General features: G+C 32.4%; 3 protein-coding genes across 5 annotated transcripts; 1 reads left to right on the forward strand and 2 right to left on the reverse strand.

Moving 5' to 3' along the window:
* Positions 1 to 207: 207 nt before the first annotated feature.
* On the reverse strand, positions 208 to 20,472 carry LOC126780999 (ras-related protein Rab-5B). 2 transcript variants are annotated; one of them, XM_050505740.1, is made up of 6 exons: positions 20,269 to 20,464; positions 19,702 to 20,108; positions 17,194 to 17,444; positions 14,524 to 14,596; positions 3,777 to 3,993; positions 208 to 3,343 (listed from the first exon to the last, which is right to left on the reverse strand). In XM_050505740.1, the coding sequence occupies exons 3-6, from the start codon at positions 17,439 to 17,441 to the stop codon at positions 3,240 to 3,242; spliced, it is 642 nt and encodes a 213-aa protein (XP_050361697.1). In that variant the 5' UTR covers positions 17,442 to 17,444; positions 19,702 to 20,108; positions 20,269 to 20,464; the 3' UTR covers positions 208 to 3,239. The 2 variants fall into 2 exon arrangements, with proteins under 2 accessions (XP_050361697.1, XP_050361696.1); XM_050505739.1 differs by lacking the exon at positions 19,702 to 20,108 and having other exon boundaries at positions 20,269 to 20,472.
* A 414-nt stretch (positions 20,473 to 20,886) lies between these two features.
* Positions 20,887 to 22,266, forward strand: LOC126780997 (rRNA-processing protein UTP23 homolog). Its single transcript, XM_050505736.1, has 2 exons — positions 20,887 to 21,142; positions 21,593 to 22,266. The coding sequence occupies exons 1-2, from the start codon at positions 21,023 to 21,025 to the stop codon at positions 22,208 to 22,210; spliced, it is 738 nt and encodes a 245-aa protein (XP_050361693.1). The 5' UTR covers positions 20,887 to 21,022; the 3' UTR covers positions 22,211 to 22,266.
* Positions 22,197 to 24,118, reverse strand: LOC126780998 (uncharacterized). 2 transcript variants are annotated; one of them, XM_050505737.1, is made up of 3 exons: positions 23,536 to 24,118; positions 22,851 to 23,092; positions 22,197 to 22,466 (listed from the first exon to the last, which is right to left on the reverse strand). In XM_050505737.1, exons 1-3 carry the CDS (start codon positions 23,837 to 23,839, stop codon positions 22,311 to 22,313), a joined length of 702 nt encoding a protein of 233 aa, XP_050361694.1. In that variant the 5' UTR covers positions 23,840 to 24,118; the 3' UTR covers positions 22,197 to 22,310. The 2 variants fall into 2 exon arrangements, with proteins under 2 accessions (XP_050361694.1, XP_050361695.1); XM_050505738.1 differs by lacking the exon at positions 22,851 to 23,092 and having other exon boundaries at positions 22,341 to 22,466.
* Positions 24,119 to 24,170: the final 52 nt, after the last annotated feature.

A 24,170-nucleotide genomic window follows, 5' to 3' on the forward strand; every position in this document is an offset into this window, starting at 1 on the left:
GAATATAATACTCAGTAATAACTTTTATAATTAGATAAATGTATTATCATTATTGTTATCAGCTTTTAATAAACTTTTAACAGCTTTGTGTAAATTGATTTTCAATGAATCCTCTTTAGTGTTTATAGTTATTCTATTTCAATTATATCAAACATTTGCAGTTTCGAATAAAGGTTAAACAGGTTTTAAATAAAAAGAACAGATGCCTTCATTTACAATATTTTTTTATTCAATATAATAATCTTAATAAATCCAAAATATTTACACGATACAAAAACATACTATATGACATTGATCAACGTCCTCTCGCCGGCTGTACGAATAACTTTATGATTACAAGAACAAAGTCCGATATAATTTCTACTCTATTCTATAATGTTCACTATCGACTTCCGCTTCCTCCTCAAATCTTACCGCGACGTGTCGATTTAACTCATCACATAAAACTCAAATCGACAATTCATCGGTAAGATCACGAACAACTATATGTAATCGGAAGCGGTATTTTTGATTAAGTTTACGTAATTAAACATTTTATGATGTCATGTCTAAAATTTAACAACTTTCGCACAAAAAAACCCAATTTATTTAAACAAAATTCAACAGTTATTAAGTCCAATACGAACACAGGTACTCCTGTATCTATGTATAGACACGTACATCAAAAAATGTTTCCTGCGACTGACCATTATACTGACGAGTAATTCATTTTGATGTTTTACACTTTAATATTAAAACTTGTAAGCCTATCTCTTGATTGAACTATACATTCCGGACACGTCTGTTGGGAAAATGCAATTCAAATTTACCTAATATTGCTAAATACAGCCAAGGTATTGTAAAAAGTTACGTTCAATATGTACTGAAAGCGCATTAAGTGATATTCTATAACACGCAATTATATTTTTACATTTCGAATAATAATAGCATTTTAAAAGTCAGATCAAGAGTTAAACGCGAGAGTGATTTGTTAATGAAATTATAGAACGAAAGTTAAACGATACGATGGTTACAACGAGTTTCGTTTGACGACCAAAGATTTTTAAAACATTTTCTGATACATAATCCTATATCAGATTTATTTCTCATTACGATTTTCCATCGGATGATTCTATGAGAAGTAGAAAAAAATATGTTTCATTACAAAATCACAATCAATAAATAAATCATTAACTCAGGTCTGAGCAAATAATTAATTGGAATATATTTTATTTTCAAAGCTATTGTAGTAACTGTTTTGTAGAAAATTGTTTTTTTAAGTATATTTATATTTCTGAACAATCGATATACGAGCACAAATGTTTGCTGTTGACGAAAACGTTCACTGGTTTTGAAATATAAGCGAAAAATACCGACTAAAGTATATATGTATATATATAAATATGACCACGGGGAGAATCTTTATTCATTCAAATAACTCGGACATTAGATAGTTACGTGTATGACAAACGAATGAGCTGAAGATTGTATTTGTGTGTGTAAATGAATATAATTTTGTATGTACACGTAATTCTAGTTAGCCAAGGCGTACGTTACATTGCCCGTGGAGCGAGTGAACTCGAGCGGTGAGCCATTGCGTGCGGAGAAACGTTTACCGCGCTAACTTCGCGACGTAAATTCCCATGTTTAACAAAAATCTGAAACCCGCTTTAATAAAAGTCTTTTCACTTAAATGACTAGTTCCATAAACTATCCGCGGCGGGGCGCTGTATGTTTCTGTATATAACTCAAACATTTTACTCACGAATACTTTGACAATTTGAACCGTAATTATAATTTTTATCAATAGTAATCGTTTAATATTATAGACATGTTCTCCTCCCGTGGCCACCATGTTGCTATATAATTTATAATTTAATATAAGCGAGCGCCGAGGCGTCTCGTTTGGAATGCGTTTTCAACAAAACGTATTATTTGTTAACTAATAACCTGACATTTAAACCCATACTTCCCTTAAAAATATAATTTCACAGATAATATATAATACATATTATTTATATAATATAATATAGTGTTATCCATTGTATCATTAGCGTTTATAAAGTAATTATGGTCAACTACGTGAGCCTTGTTATCTACCTTCATATATCCATATGCATTTTGAACTAAATAAAAACGACCTAAGTTCCATCTATGCGGGACGGCAAAATAAATCGATGAAATATAACCATTACATATATATGAATATATATAAAAAAAAATTGCTTAAAATATAAAACAAATAATATAAGCTTTTGAAGCGCGTAGTAGATTCATGATTTATAGTTACACTTTGCAACCAACCCAACGCTGATAATAGCACGATTTTACTCTAATTACATCACAAATATCGATCTCAAACTGTTGAAACGAGGAAAGAAAATAGTTTGGAATCAATGGAAAAAATAAAGGTAATATTAGTGTTAGATACGACTATTTGATTTTAAATTTATACCGTTTTCAAAGCGATTAATTCAATCGAAAAAAAAAGACATTTCGTCAATGATTAAACGCTCCAAGTTAATTAATTATTTTCAAATATACCCGTACCCCGTAACAGCCTGTGAATGTCCCACTGCTGGGCTAAAGGCCTCCTCTCCTCTTTTTGAGGAGAAGGTGAAGGTGAAGGTACTTTCAAATATATCTCGTGATAATCAATGACTGTAAATCATAGGAATACAAATTTTTGTAAAATGTTAAATAATTTAATTTCAAATTAATAATATACTCAGTGCAGCTTGGGTTTAATTAAAAGTACCGAGATGGATATTAACGCGGAGAGTAAAAGACGAGCGTCTCTTCGCTTCGAGGATATGTCGCCTCGACGAATTCATTTCATACATTTGATCTATTAAGCCGTTATTTACATATCGACATACAAACACGCTCACTCTAGTTCGTCATACGGCCAATCGAACATCTAAGAAACGGCAAATTATAATTTTATAATACAAACGATTTTAACCGTCACGAATAACCTCGATTAATATTTTAGAATTTCGGGCGCCAATATCTACAGTGCCGTCTCCCGAGTATACGACACGGCAACGGACCGGCGGCTCGCACATCGCTATGGAAATAATGAGTCTGGAGTGATATCGAGCTACACCACGATACAAGTGAACTTTATAATGATATATATATATATATATTCATATCCTCTTTACTCGTTACGGTTACAGATAAGTTGAAAGGAGACCCGCGCCGCGGTGCGGGCGGGGCGGGGTGCGGGGGCGCGCGGGGCGGGGGCGGGGGCGCTATCACTTGCAGCACGCCGAGGCGCGCGGCGCGTCGGCGTCGTTGAGTCGGCGCGCGCCGCCCGCCGCGCCGCCGCCCGCGCTCTCGCTCTTTGGTAACTTGTTCGCTGGAACACACACACGCACGTTACACGCATTCGGTTATACCGATTACGACACGGCTCACTCCACGCTAGATGATGTCGATGGCCGAAATCGTTTATGATCAACGGTAGGTATTCGTTATGGATCCGGTGAGACGTGACGTTTTGGACGTCCGCGAAGTTGGCATCGGAACTTTGGAAATCGAATCAAAGTGGTTATAAGTATTTAAGTGGAATAGGGAGCACTGTTTGTAGTGCTTACATAGTGATGTAGCAGAGCTACTAAGAATTCGCATGGAATACGTTCTTCGATTGGAATAGGATATATAAAATGTTTGTTAGAATTAATTTGAAAACAAACTAACTTCACAAACATTACTATGTACATATACAACCATAACCGATAAAGGCCGTAAGTTTTAATGTGTAGCGATGATGATCAGATATTTCGACTCACCGATAGCTAGGAATATATCGTTAACGTTCATGGCCGTCTTGGCGCTGGTCTCCATGAACAGCAGCCCGTTCTCGTCGGCGTAGGCCTGCGCTTCCTCGAACTCCACCATGCGCTTAGCGGCCAGGTCGCTCTTGTTACCCGCCAGCGCGATCACGATGGACGGAGACGCCTGCCGCTGCAGTTCCTTCACCCAGTTCTTGGCGCGACCGAATGTGTCCTGAAAATCGATACGTTCGTATGTTAAAATATTGTATTAAAGCATTCTATTTTAATTTATAGAAAACAAAATAATTTGTTGTCAAAGTTTGTAAAATAAAAAAATTGATTTTGTATACCTTTTATTATTATTTTAAAAATTAAGTTATTTTTGAAAGCGTAAAATAGGCCAAACATATAATAAACGCTAGGTAAACATGATAATCAAATATATATACATTAATCACACTGTTTATACTGTTTAGTATTATTTACGACTTCATGAATATATTTTCAAGGGCTTTGTCCTGCAAAATAACACATTCTACCCTAATCAACTATAGACAGTGTTTGGTCCACAGATAACGTTATCGGCGTTCGTCTGTCTGAACATAAACATCAATGAACATACATTGTAGGAAATTACTAATTATAAATATTATTACATTTTAAATGAGTTCTTAGACTTTTAACAGACAAAGTTATTTGTTTTTAAACATTTTGTATATAAAATAAAAACATATCATTTCGTCGCTTAAGACGATTCATAATTTAGATAGAGGCGTGTTGTACTTTGTATTTTTGCGTATATAAAAAAAAAAACGTGCATCTTATTTTACATGTTTAATTAAATATAATTTATAGAATATATTTATTGTAAATAAAAATAATTATGCAGATTTAAATGATAAAACGCGTTAAAAACCACTTATGAAGAATGAACGAGTGAGGCATTGAAAGAACGCGTTAATAACAATCGATAGTCGTCGATACAGAGCATCTATTTTCTCGTCTCTATGTCACGCCCTTGAACCCGGGAAGACTTATGCGTGTAATACGATTGTCCGCATACGCACTGAATGGGGGCGGCGACCAAAATAATAACGTTAATGATACCATATCTGTATCACCACGTGAACCGACTTGAGCCTGCCGTCCGCGGCTAAGCTATGTACGTATCAAATATTTGACAAAGCTTGCTTGGGGATCGTTCGATTTTTTACAAGCTATTATGTAACTTCAAACAAAAGGTCAAATGGTGGATTTCAAAGCCAATTCCACGCAAACGATCAAGCAAGATATCTTGCACGCCCATTTTAGTTTTCATTTTCATTTAAGTTTAGGCGTCAAAGCGTAACATGCAGTTAGTTACTTTCGTATTTATAATATTAGCAGAGATAAGATGAGCCGCGACCACTGCCTTGGTCGGTACTTATATATTAAATATTTATATATAAACATTTTGATCAATCAATTAAACATTATTGACAACATACGTAAAGGTAAATAGATAACATAATTTTAATTTTGCATATAAACAATTAATATTTAAAGACAATTTTGGGAGAAAATATTCGATCTTTACATATTAAGGTCTGTATTTGTGTGAATTTTATCTAGAAAGTCATAAAGAGCATTGTTACTATAGTTTCCATCCATAATCTTTAAATATGTTTTCAGTGTAGCGGTCTAATTATAACGATAATAAATAAAATAGCATCATTATATCCTTTTCAAAAAAAACTTTCATTTTTATAATCTTTTCCACTACAGAAATAGCATCGTTGTTATTTTATAATAACAAGTTTAAATTTTTAAATTAGTCTCCGACAACTTGTCTATTATGTACACAGGTAACTAAACCGATGGTTTTACATTAACTTAAGATAATTGTTAAGTAAGGTAAGTATGTGCATAAGTACAGCATATTAAAGCCGTCTTTTATAAGAGATGTTATGAGAAAAAAATATATAATTATTTATTCAACCTGAAATAATATTTAGTAATGTTGTTTGGCTATTTTTTCAAGAGTATGTTAGGGTTTTATAATAGATATTAAAATTTGATATATCGGTTTAGTAGTTTTTTTTTTTTCAATTCTTAATATCTTTGTTTACATATGATTACATTTCTAAATCATTTATATAATCTACACATAACGACTTAAGTCTATACAAAATACAACGTAAAACCCAACGATTCTTTTGATCACGTGTCTATAACTAAATCTTCTTACATAGCGAGCTCGTAATAACTGTAGGTATTCAACACGTAACGCCTGCACAGTGCATGGGATAACGTCGCAGTGTTGACGTAACGACTGCGTGAACACGGAGCGACACGCGATTGAGAATATTTTATATACTTAACGGTTATTTAATTAGGTGACTAACATAATTTACAAATAATACCTTAGCTCGCAACCGTTGTAATTATAAAAAAAAAACAATGCCAGATTTTATCGTTAACGAATATATTACCGTAAAACCTTAATCTCGTCTTCATCATTTTTTTAATGCAGGAAATTAAAGCGCTTGCGAAAACGCTCAAACCGAAGAAACAATCTTTAAAATTTTAGTATGAAATTTTATTTTTATTTTTTTTAATTTTTAAGAGGAAAGTTTTATATACAATCATATTATTATTATTTTTTGTCATTGTACGTGAATTCTGAAAAAAAAACAAACAAAATTTACCTATTCATAATATTACGCTTATTGCTTGAAACAATACTGAAGTATAAAATCATTAAAGTACTATGAACACAATTAACAGAACGAATAAATTTATTTAAAAGCCTTTCCTGGTGGTAAAGCACTGTGCAAGTGCCCGAGTGGGTTCTAGCTATTTTATTGGTAAACATTTTCATTGGTGTGTTTCGATTGAAACAAAAGTAGAGGCACAAACGATTTAAACGTGTAAGGATGGTACCACTTATTATAGTATTGATGTCTATTATGACGTGACCACTTAATATCAGGTGGATTTGCTCATCCAAATACCAATTATATATTGAAATTGACAATCATCATCATATAAATAATTTTGCATAAAATTGTCATACATTAAGAATAATTTCTTTTCAACATTGAAATAAAATATTTTACATTGAATATGCAATATAATATAATAATCTTATCGGAATAACACTTAGTTATACTTGTGAATAATATTCACATTTACTTGAAACGTATTCTCGACGAGAATGAAAATTTGTATAATTAATAAAAATTAATAAATTCTTACTATCGTAGTCGACAAACGGCTTATAATAATGAGATAAATAAGAAGTGACAATAGGACTATAAAAACAATTAACATTATCTGATAACGGCGTCACGCGAGGGGCGGATAGGTGACGGCGACATTTCTTTAACAATACTCGACTCGGTCATGTATTGCTGCTAATTGAGGACGTTGCATTGAACGGGAGCCAGAGAGGATAATATTTTTTTTAATTACAACGTATGGCAAAGGACTAAGTAACCTGCTATAAATAAAAAAAACTTTATTCGAGTATATGTTAAGTGTTTTCCATGTACTTGAAACTTCCTTGGTTACGATCAGCGATGATGATGACAATAATTTCAACGTCAAATTTCAGTGCAACACGCTTCTGACGCGCAACTATCACGCCTGACACGTGTAGCTTTTTTAAAATTACATTGAAATGTGAATAGCCGTCATTATAATGCCCAATTCTAAAAAAAAAAACACTTCCTTCGCAATTGTTCGAGGAAACGTCTGTTTTTTTTTCTTAATTATAATAATGACTTCAATGCCTGTTTTTTAGTATCAACAGAAGTTTAACGAATGTAAGTGTCATTGAAATGTTTTTTTTTTTTGAGTAGTCTTAGATGCAGTCTATGATCAAATAAATATAACAATGTGATTTTTATATCACACCAATAAGTAGAATACTACAACGCTACATCGCTTTCGAGATGTGCAATAATATTAAATGTGAAACCTAAAACGAATGTTTGGCGTTTTAATCTCTACTAATGTCCTCTCAGTGGTCGAAATTCAACCATAAACTTAAAAGAATCGATGAAAACATATTGTTTGTATGGATATTTGATGAAAACATATTGCATGTATCGTATAATTCCTAAGCTACCAATTTACCAAACAAATCAAAAGCAAAACTAGTTGATAACAGAGGAGAATAAGGTACTAAGTGGTTTCGTCATTGCCTATATCATCATATATAACATAAAATTAAATAAAAAATATAGTTGTTAAATAAAAAATATAACGCGTGGATCATCTTGAATACAACTGTCGTCATATTTTAAAGCAATCTAGCAAAGTAACGAACAAAATGATTCGATTACCTAACGCTTGCACAACCCACGGCGTTTGAAGCTTGAAAAATACTTTTCGAGGTCAAGGGCGATATCATATTAAGATGTTTAGTGACGTCACGTTAATTTCATACTTAATAAAAAAGAAAAAAATAAATTCACACATGTACAAATAATATTTAAAACATTGAAGATTATTTAAAAGTCGCACAATTAAAATTACCTTTCGTAAATACTATAATGTAACTAAATGAAAATTATTCACTCAAATAGTATCTAAATCTCACAACCGATATTGCTTTTTTGACGATACGTACTTACAAACAATATTTAATTGTACAAATATATTAACTACTCCTCTTGTGCCGTAGATCGTACCTTACATATAAAGATATATAGACACTAACAAAGTATGACCTTATTACGAACACACATATTATGAAACAGTATTATTAAAACAATGAATTCTTCAAAGGGTTACGTGTCCACCGTCATAAGCTGCGGGTTAACATGGCTGACCTGTTATTGATCATACACGATACACGGATGGAACAACATCAAAACATGAACGATATTATAACTTACGCCGATTTTCTTATAGTGAATGAAATAGTAATTGATTTTTATTACTTATTCGTTTAATGAGATATCTTATATATATATATATATATATGTTTTTATAGAATAGGAAGGCGAACGAACATATGGAGCTGATGGTAAGTGGTCACCAACGCCCATAGACATTGGTATTGTAAGAAATGTTAACCAATGCTTACTTACATCACCAATGCGCCACCAATCTACTAACTAAGATGTTGTCCCTTGTGCCTGTAATTACACTGGTTTACTCACCCTTCAAACCGGAACACAACAATACCAAGTACTGCTGTTAAGCGGTAGAATATCTGATGAGTGGGTGGTACCTAGCCAGACGAGTTTGCACAAAGCTCTACCACCAGAAGAATAAATAAATATATATGTAATTATTTTATAAATGCGTGTTAATGGCCGTGTAGGTTACAAACGACTTCTTTCAAAATTAAAATACACTTTACTCAGGCAGTTAGTTAGGTACTTTAACAAGGCACCAGGGACATAACATATTAGTTCACAAGGTTGGTGGCGCATTGGCGATGTAGGGGATGGGAGGGACCAATAACCATCAGGGGACCCCACTTGCCGGTCTGCCTGCCTTATACAAGGCAAAAACAACCATTTTTAAATCGTCTTGTTACAAGATTTAATTAAATATATTTTAATTCGTAATGTAAATAAATTCTATCGAAAAAAACTGGAAAGAAACAAAAGAATAAAACTATTATATTTCCTGTATGAAAATGTACGAATAGCGATTAGTGATGTCAACTTAAATAAAGTCAGTCTTGTATTAATCAAGGTATAAATCTTGTAGAATTTTATAAGCACATCGTTAAACTCATTAGTCATTAAAATTCAAAAGAGAATCATACGAATAACATTCCGATCATTAATTCGTTACGTTACTACCGGTGCCGGTCGGTGCGTTTGATTAACAACACGATAAACATTTATCTTTTATTAAACCCACATTGTATTTTGTAGAACCATGAAAAATATAAATTATTTTAACACACACACACAAATAGTTGAGTTTCTGATAACTCTATAGACACATTATATATCGTAGAGCTCGTAGCGTCGTAGCTTGTGAAGCAATTTTTGTGACGGTTTTTATATATTTCGGACAAAGATTATGGTCTTAGAACTTAAAAGATCTTTAACAAGAAAGTAAATGACAGTCAAGCAACTTTCCTACAGCTGGACAAAAGACCATAAGGGAAATAAAAAACTTTATCAGAACAGAAACAGAACTCACTCAATGCTTGTATAGGAAATTTAAAAATCTGGAATAACTTTGGACATTTCAGCCGTCAGTAATTCAATATAATCATTTGTTTTTCCCTTATAACATTAATTTGGACTCGTCATTGCAAAATGATTTAGCTGACTTCGTATACCAACCCATCTACGGTACGTTTATAGTTCAATTACTGATTCTTGTGCATTTTGAGGGAAACGTTTAATAAACGTGAGTTAGTTTTATCTTACGACATCCGTTGCTCTGCCGGCGTACCGTAACAGCCTGTGAATGTCCCACTACTGGGCTAAAGGCCTCCTCTCCTCATTTTGAGGAGAAGGTTTGGAGCTTATTCCACCACGCTGCTCCAATTCGGGTTCGTGGAATACACATGTGGCAGAATTTCAGTGAAATTAGACACATGCAGGTTTCCTCACGATGTTTTCCTTCACCGTAAAGCACGAAATGAATTATAATCACATTTAGTGGTGGTTCATCTCGGCGGGAGTAACAAAGCATTTAATAAATTCAGTCATTTTATAAGAGTTGCTGCTCCGCGCGGTTTCACCCGCGTTACACACTAAACACTCCTGCTACGCCCACGTTACTTGTAACGTGATATTCAAAAATAAACTTCAGCTTTATAAAAATTGTATAGATAAGCGAAATATTTCCGTAACAAGACAAAATTAGGTTAAAATCAAATGTTTCAATGTTTGTTTTTAATAAATAAAATGTTTAACGTAATTAATAATAGCATTGTGTCCGCTGTGGTAATATAAACGCTATCGCGATTATGACTCACTGAACATTTTATAATTTACATACTTTATTTTTAATATACTATCGATTGGGTAACGGATTGAATTCGCTAGATAGATCTTGAGATTTCCCGGTGGATGGAATACATACACAGCAACCAAAAATCGCAGGTCAAATCCGGGCAGGGCGAGCACCAATGATTTTTCTGTGTGGTTAAATCGTGTTTACGATTTATCACGTGCTTGACATGTAGGAAAATATCGTGAGGTAACCTGGTTATGTTGAATGAAGGTCTGACACATGTGGGTACATCCACTAACTCCCCATGAAGCAGTGTGTTGGCATCATTCTCTTTAAGCGCAGAAAAGGCCTTTTCTCAGCAATGAGACATTTACCGGCTGGAGTTTGAAAATTGGTAATATTTACTCTTCCCGAACCATAATTGCCCAATGCCATCACAATGTATCAAGTACTTTTGAATCGATACTATTTACTACTAATTGAAGCACTACCAAGTCTCCCTCCCTTAAGTACGACTACCATAACCGAAATCGATACGGATGAATATTATCATAATCATCCCTTAAAGGTGATCACCATTCTCGATCAGAATTGCGCTATAGAAATGCGCATTATGATATTATGCGCATGATATATATTATAAAACTCTCAGCCGAGATGGCTCAGTGGTTAGAACGCGTGAATTTTAACCGATGATCGTGGGTTCAAGCCCGGGCAAGCACCACTGAATTTTCATATGCTTAATTTGTGATTATAATTCATCTCGCGCTTGACGGTAAAGGAAAACATCGCCAGAAAGCATGCATTTGTCTCAATGAAATTCATTGAAATGATGCCACGTGTATTCTAACCCGCATTGGAACAGCGTGGTGGAATAAGCTCCAAACCTTCTTCTCAAAAGGGAGAGGAGGCCTTAGCCCAGCAGTGGGACATAAACAGACTGCTACTATTACTTTATATTATAAAAATTACTGTACATAGCTTAAAATGAAATAAAAATAATTATTATTCTTTAAATATTAATATATATAATAACGACAAAATATTTTGTTAAGCTGTTATTAAATTGTAACAATCGTTCAGCTCGATCGCAATATGAGTCATGAAACATTTTAATTTTATGAAATTATATACCTACGCCGGACTGTACAGAGTCCGTTACCCTCGCCTTATTTTCTTCTCATAATCTTTAATTTTATTATAAATAAAGGTTTAATAACATTAAACGCGAGCGTGATGTGACCGAGCCTTATACACCACACGAATTATATATTTTTTATACCGTCAGCATCATAATGCTTTAGATAAGTTTATTTTTAACCTTCTAAAGTATACGTAACGCTCCTATACTTCTATACGTAACGCTTACAGGATTTTGCGTCACATGTTCGACGCACATTAATTGATTTATTTACTTGCTTCTGCATTGCATTTATCATAATACTTGTTTATCGAGCATTATTTATTTCCTATGTCACGTACGATGATAAATACATAAGGATTAACGAGTATCGCCTAAATCTATTCACTAAATGAATCACAATTCCGACTACAGCCATCGACACGTGCAGGTTTTCTCACGATGTTAATCCTTCACGTAAAATTCGTGGTGCTTGCCCGGGCTTGAACCCGCAATCTACGGTTTCGATTTTAATTCTAGCCATTGGGCCATATGGGCTATATCAGTCGCGTTAATTTTTAATGACAGTAGTTTATTTTCTAATGCTTGTGCCGACGGTACATCGAGTAAGTTATTAATTTAATCGGTTAAGTGCTTTTCTCTGTGGTCACTACAATTACAATTTATAACTATAATTTGTTTAATATTCTGTGAGCTTATAATTCCAAATAAAACTAAAAATTCATAACAATTCACCTTACACAATAACTTTAGCAAAACTCGAAATACGAGTTAAAAGGACGTCATATGATGTCGATTAGTGGTCTTAATATTCACTAATAGACGTATCGAGCTATGAGAAATATAGAAGTTCCTTGCGCTGTCGCTGCCCTGCTACTACAATGGGTAGTTCTCATTATATAAATAGATCATTTACTTCACACAACCTTCAAAACAGAACATCAACAAAAATATTGATGTCCAGCGGTAAAGTTTTCCAACATTCTACTCGTATTAAGTCCCATCGATTTTACAAGCAATTAGAACATATATTATTTTTTTTATAGAATAGGAAGGCGGATGAGCATTTGGACCACCTGATGGTAAGTGGTCACCAACGCCCAATGACTAACATTGGCGTTGTAAGAAATGTCAACCATCGCTTACATATCCAATGCGCCACCAACCTTGGGAACTAAGAATTTATGTCCCTTGTGCCTGTAATTACACTGGCTCACTCACCCTTCAAACCGGAACACAACAATACCAAGTACTGCTGTTTTGCGGTGGAATATCTGATGAGTGGGTGGTACCTACCCAGACGAGCTTGCACAAAGCCCTAACACCAGTGAATTTATAATAAATAAATGAATAAGTAATATTTCGAGATATTACTTATTTATTTATTTATTATTTAACTACCAAAACCTGAAGCCCGATGCTTTGGTAGCGTGGAATTCAATTTGTGACGAAAATCCTTTGCAATCTGCCATTTTAATGTACAAAATGCCTATTATGCATATAGAATATTTAACTCGCTTGTATATTATGAAATCCCATACAGATATTTAAATTTTATTAATTTGTGATATGTATTAGAGATGACTTATCTCGATAAAAAGATCCTTTAACATAAAAACATATTATAAACGATATACATACATATATATGTCGATCGTATTATAAAAGCAACAATTGTATTTTATTAATATGTACGTTAACATTGTTAATGGTAATTAAAAAAAGTATTATACTCAATTATTTAAATAGAATAGACTAGGGATGGGCCGGCAGTCTGTTCGGTGTTTGTTTTTTTTATACATACATACATAGGCTCATATAATATTTATTTAAATATTTAATAAATATATAATAAATAGTCTTAAAAGACACAATTTTAATAGTTTCTAAGCGAGCGCATAACGATCGCGTGTATACTCAGACGTGTTTCGTGTCAATATGTATTTCTCAATATTATCTAACATTAATTGATCAAGTTAATATAGTGTATTAAAAATATCAGTGTAACATAATGTTCACAAAAATTAAATCTGGTTAGTAAACGCAACACCCGCGGAGTCAACTTCCTCGTTCTCCCAAAACTTAGGACAAATTATTGCCGTAAAACAATAACCTTTGAAGGTGTACAGCTCTTTAATAAAATACTGTCATTATGAAATTGGAAACATTTGTTCCCTTAATACATTTAAAACTAAGCATGCTGAATACATTGTGACAAATACAAAAAAAAAGTAAATAAACATGCTAGAAGAACAACAACCAATTCCATTTTGTATTGCCTGACATGTATTTTTTGTATATTTAAGTTCTTACATTATTCTCATAGCGGTGACGTGTTATGTCTTATTTGAGAATAAATATATGTTTAACCACATAACCCGGCCACTACAAGTACGAAGATAACATATAAAATTATTTAATATTATATATAATAATATAGTGGCAGCATTGTTCCATTGTATTTTTTTTTATATGCCCCGGGATGGCAAATGACTCTACTCCACCTGATGGTAAGTGGTAGTAGAGTCCAAACTCGACGACGGCCAGTACAGTCGGGAAGAATGTTCTGTACTAGCCGTCCCCGCCTTGCCGGCCCGCAAGATGCCTCTTCACGCCTCGTTTGAAGGAACCCGGGTTGTAAGAGGAGGGGAACACGTTATTATTATTATTATATAGACTATTATATAACATAATTGTATTTACCTGATTAGTGATGTCATATACTACGATCGCCGCTTGCGCCCCCCTGTAGTACATGGGCGCTAAGCTGTGGTACCTGGAAATACATACTCGTTATTACATCTGTGAAAATAAATGATTGTTTTAATTTAAAAATCATTATAGAATATAATTACTCAAGTTTAATTTATACGCTGTGTTAGGTACGCCATGTCCTTTTCTCTATCCCTGACAGAGCATTTAAGACGCGAAATCGTAACAGGCAAACAAACTTAAACGTTTGTGATATTGTGAGACTGCTTAATAAAATGCTCTAAAAACAGTTCTTGATGAATATTATCTCTTTTCAATCTTATTGTTACATACACAGATTATGTCGTTTAAATTGCTTTTTTTTTGGTCAGTGAAATTTTATTCATATTTTTTACTGTTTTAATAGTATTATTATATTGAATCAAACATGTTTAGTGTTCTAATAAAACCTTTGGTGAGAAATCGAGTTTGTTATGTAATTCATAATAATTTCCTATCAACGCATGCTTAGATATGATTGAGTTTAAAAACCTTTAGAATAACTTTATATTTTGTTACTATAATAAGAATTTCTTTGCGGTTATTTATATACATTTTGAAAAGTAATTGGTCGACTGAAGGGATGAATTGAACGACAATTCCAATACCACAGAATAAAATTGTATTAATGTTTACAAAAAAAAAAATAGTGGCAACCCTACACATCGAGTATCTGTTGTGTTAGTGAACGTATGATAACTGTACATCACGGCCAATACACGCCGTGATACATAACATACAACTGTCGCGTTGTATTTCAATTTCGATATCGTCGTCATAGATATTTAACTTATTTAGAATTCGTGTAAAAATTCACTTATGACTTTTGTTCCTGCAGTGCTATTCTGTAAGAAATCACTTTATTACTAGCCTAGTGGTTAGAACGCGTGAATCTTAACCGACGATCGTGGGTTCAAACCCACATTGGGTGAATTTTCATGTGCTTAATTTGTGATTATAATTCATCTCGTGCTTGACGGTGAAGGAAAACATCGTGAGGAAACTTGTATCATGCATGCATGCATACTGTGTCTAATTTCATTGAAATTATGCCACATGTGTATTCTACCAACCCGCATTGGAGCAGCGTGGTGGAAACTCCAAACCTTCTCCTCAAAAGGGAGACGAGGCCTTAGCCCAGCAGTGGGACATTAACAGCCTCTTACTGAACGTACATAATGTCTATTTGAATTTTAGGTATAGAATATTTAAATTATTAGGTAGCCGCGGCAATCCGAAATAACAAAGGTGTTGTATTGGCAATTCGCAAATAGCCATATTAATATAAAAATATGTGGTTATTAAACACAGACGGACACTTCAATTTCATTTCTGTATATAGATAACTTTCTTGTAACTATTTATTGTTTTTAATGTGGTCTCATATCTGGTGGGTTATTTTGACATTTATTTGATATCAATATTAGTGAGCAGGGCGCAATTTATGTTTAAATCGAACTAAATAAGATTGTAAGACGATACTCTACAGGTATGTATATAAATGTTAAAATGGCAGATTTTTAAGGATTCTCGTGACAAATTTAATTCCGCGCTGAAAAATCTTGTCGGTTCGTCTCGGTTAATCTACATAACGAACCGATGTTAGCTGACAACGTTACATCATTCAATCTTGTAAAATGACAATTCAAGTGCTTCTACTTGAATAAATTCAGAATATATTATTTATGTTATGATATGCATATCTATTACAAACTGTTACTCAGACCGTTAGGAATAAATTAAACATGAATGTCATCGTATCCCGACCCTGGTTCAAATTCAAATTATTTATTTGCAATGTTGTGTGTACATTTTTGACGTTACAAATACACAATAAACATACAATGGTTAAAATCCCGCCACGACAACCATAAGATGGTATGCAAATGTCATAAATATGTTGTAACAAAGTACAAACTAACAATTAAAACTAGTTAAGCATACAACTGCCTACAGATAACTAGCCGGTGAAATTAAATTAAATTTCTAAAACAATACACGTCTGCCATATTTTTTTTCAATAATAAATATAAAATCATCGTCATTACTAAAAAAAACAAGATTTATAAGGTGAGCTTGTAGCCTTGGAGTAATGACAAATGACCAGTTTTGACATCGAACTGACGCCATGTCATTAGTCTATCTCAAATAGTCTATGATATTCACTATGGATTCGCCATTTTGAATATCCGCGAAATTTTATTCGATTTTTTTTTCCGAAATTTGAAATTTCAATTATATTAGTTATGACTAGTTAATTACAGTTAGGTAAGAACAGTTATGTATTATAAATAAACACAAATTAACCAAGAACTGTTTGTTGTGCATAAAACAGCAGATAGCTGTACAGATAATATAATATGTGAGTTTACCCACATCCACATCTAACAATGAAAAAAAAAAACTTGGGTTGGGTTACTCCCACTCAACACTAATAGTATACCAAACAGTACTTAGTACTCTTGTATGATTGAATAATGAAATGGCGAAGTAATTACAGAAAAGAGAGAGATAATGTATTAGATATCATCGTTAGTTGTGAAGTAGTTTATACTTTTTGCCTAAAATAAATAATTTATATTAGAAGGTATTTGTTCATCTAGTATATTGTATTATATATACCTCTCCTGTCCCGCCGTATCCCATATCTCAAACTTGACCGTAGTGTCATCGAGGCAGAGTGTTTGCGTAAGGAATGCAGCACCAATGGTGCTCTCCTGGTACTCGTGGAACTGGCCCTTCACGAATCGTAGCACTAGCGATGATTTACCGACAGCCGATTCGCCCAGTAACACCAGTTTGAACTGGCACACCTTAGTTTGTGGCGCGCCGTTCGGCCTTTGCGCCGCACCGCTTCTGTTTGTTGCCATCGCCTGAAATTAAAATTTAATTAATTGGTTCGGAACTCATATGATATCTCTTTAGTAAATTTTAATCGTAAGGCTTAACAAAACTGCAATGGACTTCGAACCTATTCTTCGAAATAACTCAGAAAACGGAGCGATTTTCGTGGTATATTAATAATACATACTCAATGGTTTTACATAAAAGAAAGAAACAAAAGAAGCAATAAAACATTCAATAATAACTAATAGGAACATATGTATTTGTTATATGTTTGGATTTCCTGACCTCGTTATCTGTATCCATATATACCTGGAATTTGTGAGGTTGATAATGTTAATCTCAGGAACTACTTATTTTGAAAAAATATTTTAGCATCATGTTATGAAATTATTGTAAAAGGTCTAATTTCGGACCACAAGCTACGGTCCAAAGGAGAATTATCCAATCATGAAATTGAATAAAATGATCATGTATGTGCATACTACATGCTAGTCTCACCCGCTTGTGAGGCAGGTGAGACATGGTCAGGTTCCCTATGTCCTCTTCTGTGCCCTTGACAATGTGTACGCAAAATTTTATGATCATTGGTTAAGTAGTGAAGACATGACAGCGTAACAAACAAACTCACTTTCGCATTTATAATATTAGTAAGGAGTATAATACAAATTTAACACGAGCGAGCCATATCAATGCAACTAGCACAGGACCGGAAGAACTGGCGCGCTTGTGTGGAGGCCTATGTCCAGCAGTGGATTAATGTGGGCTGAATATGAATGAATGAATGAGCCATATCTAATATCTAGTTATGTAGTAACTTAATTATTGAGTATTTCTTGACAATACTGTTAATAATTCTGAGTATTATCGACAGGGACCAAAAACTTATGTCACTCAAAATCCAATTGATCCAAAAACATTTGGACAAATCTAATCAAATCAAATGCCATATTATAATTATTGTAATTGTAAAAATAAAATGATTCACAATATATAAATAAACATTCAAAATTGCCTTACAATTTTTTATCCCTATTTATTACAAAAAGAGGCAGAGAGAGAGGAATGAAACTGCATTTGTTACAAAAATATTATGTTGTTACAAGTTGTGCAAAATTTTCCTATTTAGCCGATAATCAATATGTAATAAAAAAATATTTAAATCAAACACATGAGTAACGAAATAGCATTGGTGATAGTTGTGGGAATTAATCACTTATCAGCATACATTAGCAGCATGATGGTGTAAGATCCTAAACCTCCTCTTAAAAAAGGAGAGGAGACCTTAGCCCAGCAATGGGAGGTTTATGGGCTGTTATGTTACTATACTACTAAGCGTAACTGTGTGATTGGACAAATCTTAATTAAATTTGACATAGAAGTAACCTGGCATCTGTATAATAACATATGCATAAAAATGACAGTATTTATGGAAAATGTGCAGAATAACTAGTTACTTATATTTATATTACTATTAGCATAATTTATGATTATAGTAATGTTAACATCAAACTATACATTATATATAAATATTCTCTATAACACATTAGCATAATTAAGGACTGCTTCTTCTATATATGAAATATTATTGACAGTTTTGAAAGTAGTAGACTATAGTAGTCTTATATGACTACTGATAGTATGAACAGAATACTCATCATCATATAAATGGCTCGTATTTGTGAAACTAATTCATTCATATCCATATAATATATTGGTAGAACTTGTACTTGAAATATCAGGGCAAATTAAATCATAAATAACATATAAGGAATAATAATAATTAATTAATATTTATTTTATTGTTTCAATGAAAGGCACATTATAAATATTTAAAAATCAAACTTGTAATAATCTAGTAAAATGATAATTTAAATTTGAAATAGGTACATTTTTTATTATTATCATGCCCAATACATTATGCCTACATATTATTGATTGTGTTATTTGATAATTATCATTTATTATTTCTAATAAGAAATAATTTAATTTGAGACTGTCATATAATATGATTATGAGAGCATATTATATTATTAAAAGGTTTATTACAAAAAGTAACAGTCATAAATCAATGTTGTTTTTATGGCTTCTGAATGAGAAATTCCAAGAAGCCTTTGTTTTGTTCAAATTGTCATTATTTTCAATATTTGAATGTGCAATCTACAAGTTTTTCATGAGGCTAAAAATATAATTTTAGCATAAAAGTCATATTCTACAACTTTGTCACTGAATTATAAAACTTAATTCATATCTTTCTGTATTATGTCTATAATAATAAAAACTCACCAGACTCGTTATGAGACCCAAGAACACAATAATCCACCATTGACAAATTCACTAATGACTTTTGTAATCTCAAATTTAATTTATTTCGAAATAAAAAGTATTTTTAGCTTATTATCTATATAAAGTAATAAAAGTACCGTAACAAAACAAGAAAAAATTGGAACAAAAACAAGATTTTGTTATCTTCGCGTGCGTATCATCGTGAAATCACAAAGAAACTGAACAATGGAACTTTATCGGTGATTACTTGCCGCTCGCGGAACCGACATTCACGATTTGTCCACAATTTTATCGGACGCCATCGAAAATGCGTCTGATGCTGATGACTAACCGTGTCACTCCGTATCAATTAATTTCCTTCGTTAGCCTATCACTTCGAATTGTCTTGGAGAGAACGAGCGAATCAGCTGTAATTCATAAAATTTTCGCGTTCAAATTATCAAACTTAAGAACACGCAACGAAATCAAGCTGATTTATAAAGCATAATCCAGCAGTAACGAGTTGGTAGACTACATTATTTGATAAAATGACGCATTTACTAGATTATAAGGACATGAAAGACGTACCCTCCCTGTTATTATATTGCCGTTGCGCACTTTTTATTGGGCGACAAATCCTCGCGAGGTCGCCGTAATTCCGATAATTTCATTAATTACACACTTATATCGATAAAATCATTAATTGAATTGTTAAACTGGAAAATCTAGCACAGAAATGCAAAATGACCACGAACAAACATGGAAGCGAGAGAGCGAGCAAGACAATTCGTAAAAAAATAACTTTTTATCTATGGCAATAAAAATGTATACAGCTTATATTTAATCTATTTAATATATACGATATGCATGATTTCAAAATAAATATAAAAATATTTTTATATGAGAAGAGCAAAAATAATAAATTATTATAATGGTTTCTATGTTTTATAATTTTTAGATTTCCGAATATAGACAGGAATATTATCAACATTACTCTACTACCTACAAATTGAAATCATTAGAAGTTATTGTTTTAATATGATATAACATTAAAAACATGAAAAAAATGAGATATTTGTAAAAACAAACGGTAAATAAAAAACTTAAAACATTTTAAATGTACATCCGACTTTCACAATAATAAACAAATCTGCACTTCTAGTGTCACTTGTCAGATGTTATATCTTAACAGTCAATTCATCAATTGTCATTTGTCAATTTGTCACCCAATAAAAAAACGTGCTGAATGTTGAATTTGTAAATAATAATATTGAAAGTCTTTTAAGAATCGAATTAAAAATATTGTGTTTGAAACTTGATTTTATTGTGAGTACCATTAAAAATGAAGATAACAAGATACAAGAAAGTTCAAAAATACCTTAAATTTTATTATAACAACTACGGCTTTCATCAACCTTATCAAGTATTGATCGACGGTACCTTCTGTTTTTCAGCTTTTAAAGTGAGTTATTTTGTTTATTACAGAAGCTTAGTTTGGATTACTGCTTGCAACCTCTCCCATAGTACTTTGTTTAAAACAGCAATTTTTAATAATTCATAAATCCTAATAATGGATAGCAAGTACCGCCGGATTGGTCGCCTCATAGATATAGTAGATGAGGAATGGAAAGCAGAACAGTTGCCCGACGAGGATATTCAGGTTCCTCTAGAAGAGCTACCTGACCCTGAAGCCGACAGTGCCGACTCCCATCTCACTCTTAAAGAACAGAGTATGCGGTGGCAGGAGAACTTCCCAGAACCAGCTAGCAGTAATCAAAACTAGGTACACTCGTGTAGTTATTTAATTGTATATCATATTTCATTTGTAGTCATATTCTATTAGACTTTTCGTGTACAAAATACTTAAAAACTTAACTGCTCTCAATATATTTATTTAATGTTTTTATTACAGGAACACATAAATATTAGAGACCAACTCTCAAAATATCTTAATGGAAGTGTAAAATTATTAACAACAAGGTGTATAATAATAGAGACTGAAAAGATTTCTAAAAAGACACATGGAGCACTAACTATATTAAAGCAGTTTGGTATTCATGAATGTGACCATGAAGACCCTGTTGCAGGCTCAAAATGCATATTATCTATGATAGGAAAAAAAAATCCTAAACATTATATTCTGGCCACACAAGACAGAGACTTACAAGAGAAAATGAGATTAAAACCTGGGGTACCTCTACTCTATTTACATAATAAATCTCCTACTCTTGAAAAACCTTCAAAAGCAAGCTATGGTAAAGCTGGTGCAACATTGGAAGACAATAAATTTATGTTCATAAGTGAAACACAAAATGAAATACTAAAAAATATGAAAAAAGCCTTAGGAGTTGAAAAGCTTGAAGAAAAAAATACAATAAGGAAGAAGAAAATCAAAAACCCTAACCCATTATCATGTAAAAAGAAGAAAAAAAAGCCAGCTGTGAAAAATAAAGTAAACAGTGACACTAATGTAATTGATGGCAGAGTACAGAAAAGAAAGAAATCTAAACCTAAAAATGATTTGTATTGATTTGTTCAAAGTACTACTAAATAAAACAATTTTGAGAGTTTAAACCATATCTTTTATTTAATATATAAAGACAAACATAATTTTCATAGTAATTAAAGAATCATTTAAGCTTAAATGGCCATAAAAGCTTTAGTCGGTGAACTCTAAATATAAGGATGTGTATCAGAGGTAAGTTGGTGAGGTAGATTATATGAAAATGTGTTAGTATATCATAGCACTCCTCTGGTTCAAATACCTCTTGACCATCTGGTGAGTCCTAAAATAATTTGACATGAAAATGTACCTTAAAAAACTAATGATAATTGAAGATGAGTAACTTTTATCCCTATTTAAATTTAAGTTTTAAATGTTTAAAATGACTTAATTGTACATCTTTTAATATACATTAAATATAATATGTTGGGTGGTGCCACATTGAGGGTAGATTGTTTCTCCAATAAAACTCGTAGATATTTTTGATTATCATTAAAAGAGCTTGCATTGGAAATTTAAGTAATAACATTACAATCCAAGTGGTAAGAATGTTAGCTCAGACCAAATTCTGTCATTTTCTTTAAGTTATTCAAGTAAAGCAAACCATACAGCCTTCCTTAACATATTTTTTGGGGTACCTATTAGATTTATATATTAATTAACATACCTCTATAGTATGCCTTATCATAACTTCTTTAAAGAATTTCCAAACAGTAGTTGGTGGCATCCAGTAGTGCCATTTAAAGTAATTGTGAGTAGCTAAATAAATAGTCATGAAGCATGCTAGCTTAAATGCAGAGAAGTCACGATGAGCTGAATAATTTATGCACTCTTTCAATAAACTTATGAGAAAGTGTTTCTCCGATAACCAATCATTTGATAATAACTGCTTTTTTACCAGAAATTTACCTAAAAAATACATAAAGTATGAAAACAGTAATTACTAATTACATATCTAGAAATATATATATATATTTTTGTAAGAACTAGTTTTATTTCGACTCAACTATAAATATTATTTATTGTATGGCTGCTTTTATGAAGTTTATTTTTAGAATAATATAATAATAAAGAATGTGCGTATTTATTTATTTTTTTAAATACGAATAAAACTATAAAATCTAAATCAATATTCTCTAATGGCCGATATTAAGGTATCTATTGACAGGTCTAATGGGTTTTTTAAATTTAAAATTTTAGTTGATTGTTATCCATGTCCCCAAAATAATTTTGTTTTTGATTTCTCTATTTAACTACCACTCAGTGTGAGATACAGAGTATCAGAATAAAATCTATGGGTCAAAACATTTAGTGCTGTCAAATGTAAAGGTAATGACTATTTTTATACTGACCTAAATGCTTGTCCAAGCCTTTGTTAGGATCAGTATTTTCTGCAGCTATTATTTCAATAACATCAGCTTCGGTGACTATAGTACCAATTAAGAGGCATGGTTTCACTTCTTTTACCGGTCGTTTGAATGGAGGTGCTAAATTTTCCCTTAATGAGTGTAAATAAGAAGGAGCAGATAACTGTTCTTTTAAAATTTTTTCAGAAGATTTGGATAAAAGTTCTACTGGTGCCGATTTAACTTTGAATTTTAGTATATTAGACTCAGACTCATTATTGTTCGACTTAACATTGTAAGTAATTTTCATATTGACGATTAACAATATGTTTTATAATATAAAACTAAATCTAAATTCAATGATGTCAAATAGAAATTGTGGCAAACAATCAAATCTAACGTACATTCAACGTGACTTATTTGATTACTCGTAAGTTTGGCGTATTGATATAATGACAGACTTACGTCAGAAAAAAAATAAAGACAGTTTATGATTTAAATATCCGTAACAGCCTGCAAATTTCCCACTGCTGGGCTAAAGGCCTCCCCTCCTCTTTTTGAGGAGAAGGTTTGGAGCTTATTCCACCACGCTGCTCCAATGCGGGTTTGAATATAAATTATTCTAATTTATTGAATTTATG

The sequence above is a fragment of the Nymphalis io genome, chromosome 3 (genome assembly GCF_905147045.1).
Source record: "Nymphalis io chromosome 3, ilAglIoxx1.1, whole genome shotgun sequence".
NCBI lineage: Eukaryota > Metazoa > Arthropoda > Insecta > Lepidoptera > Nymphalidae > Nymphalis > Nymphalis io.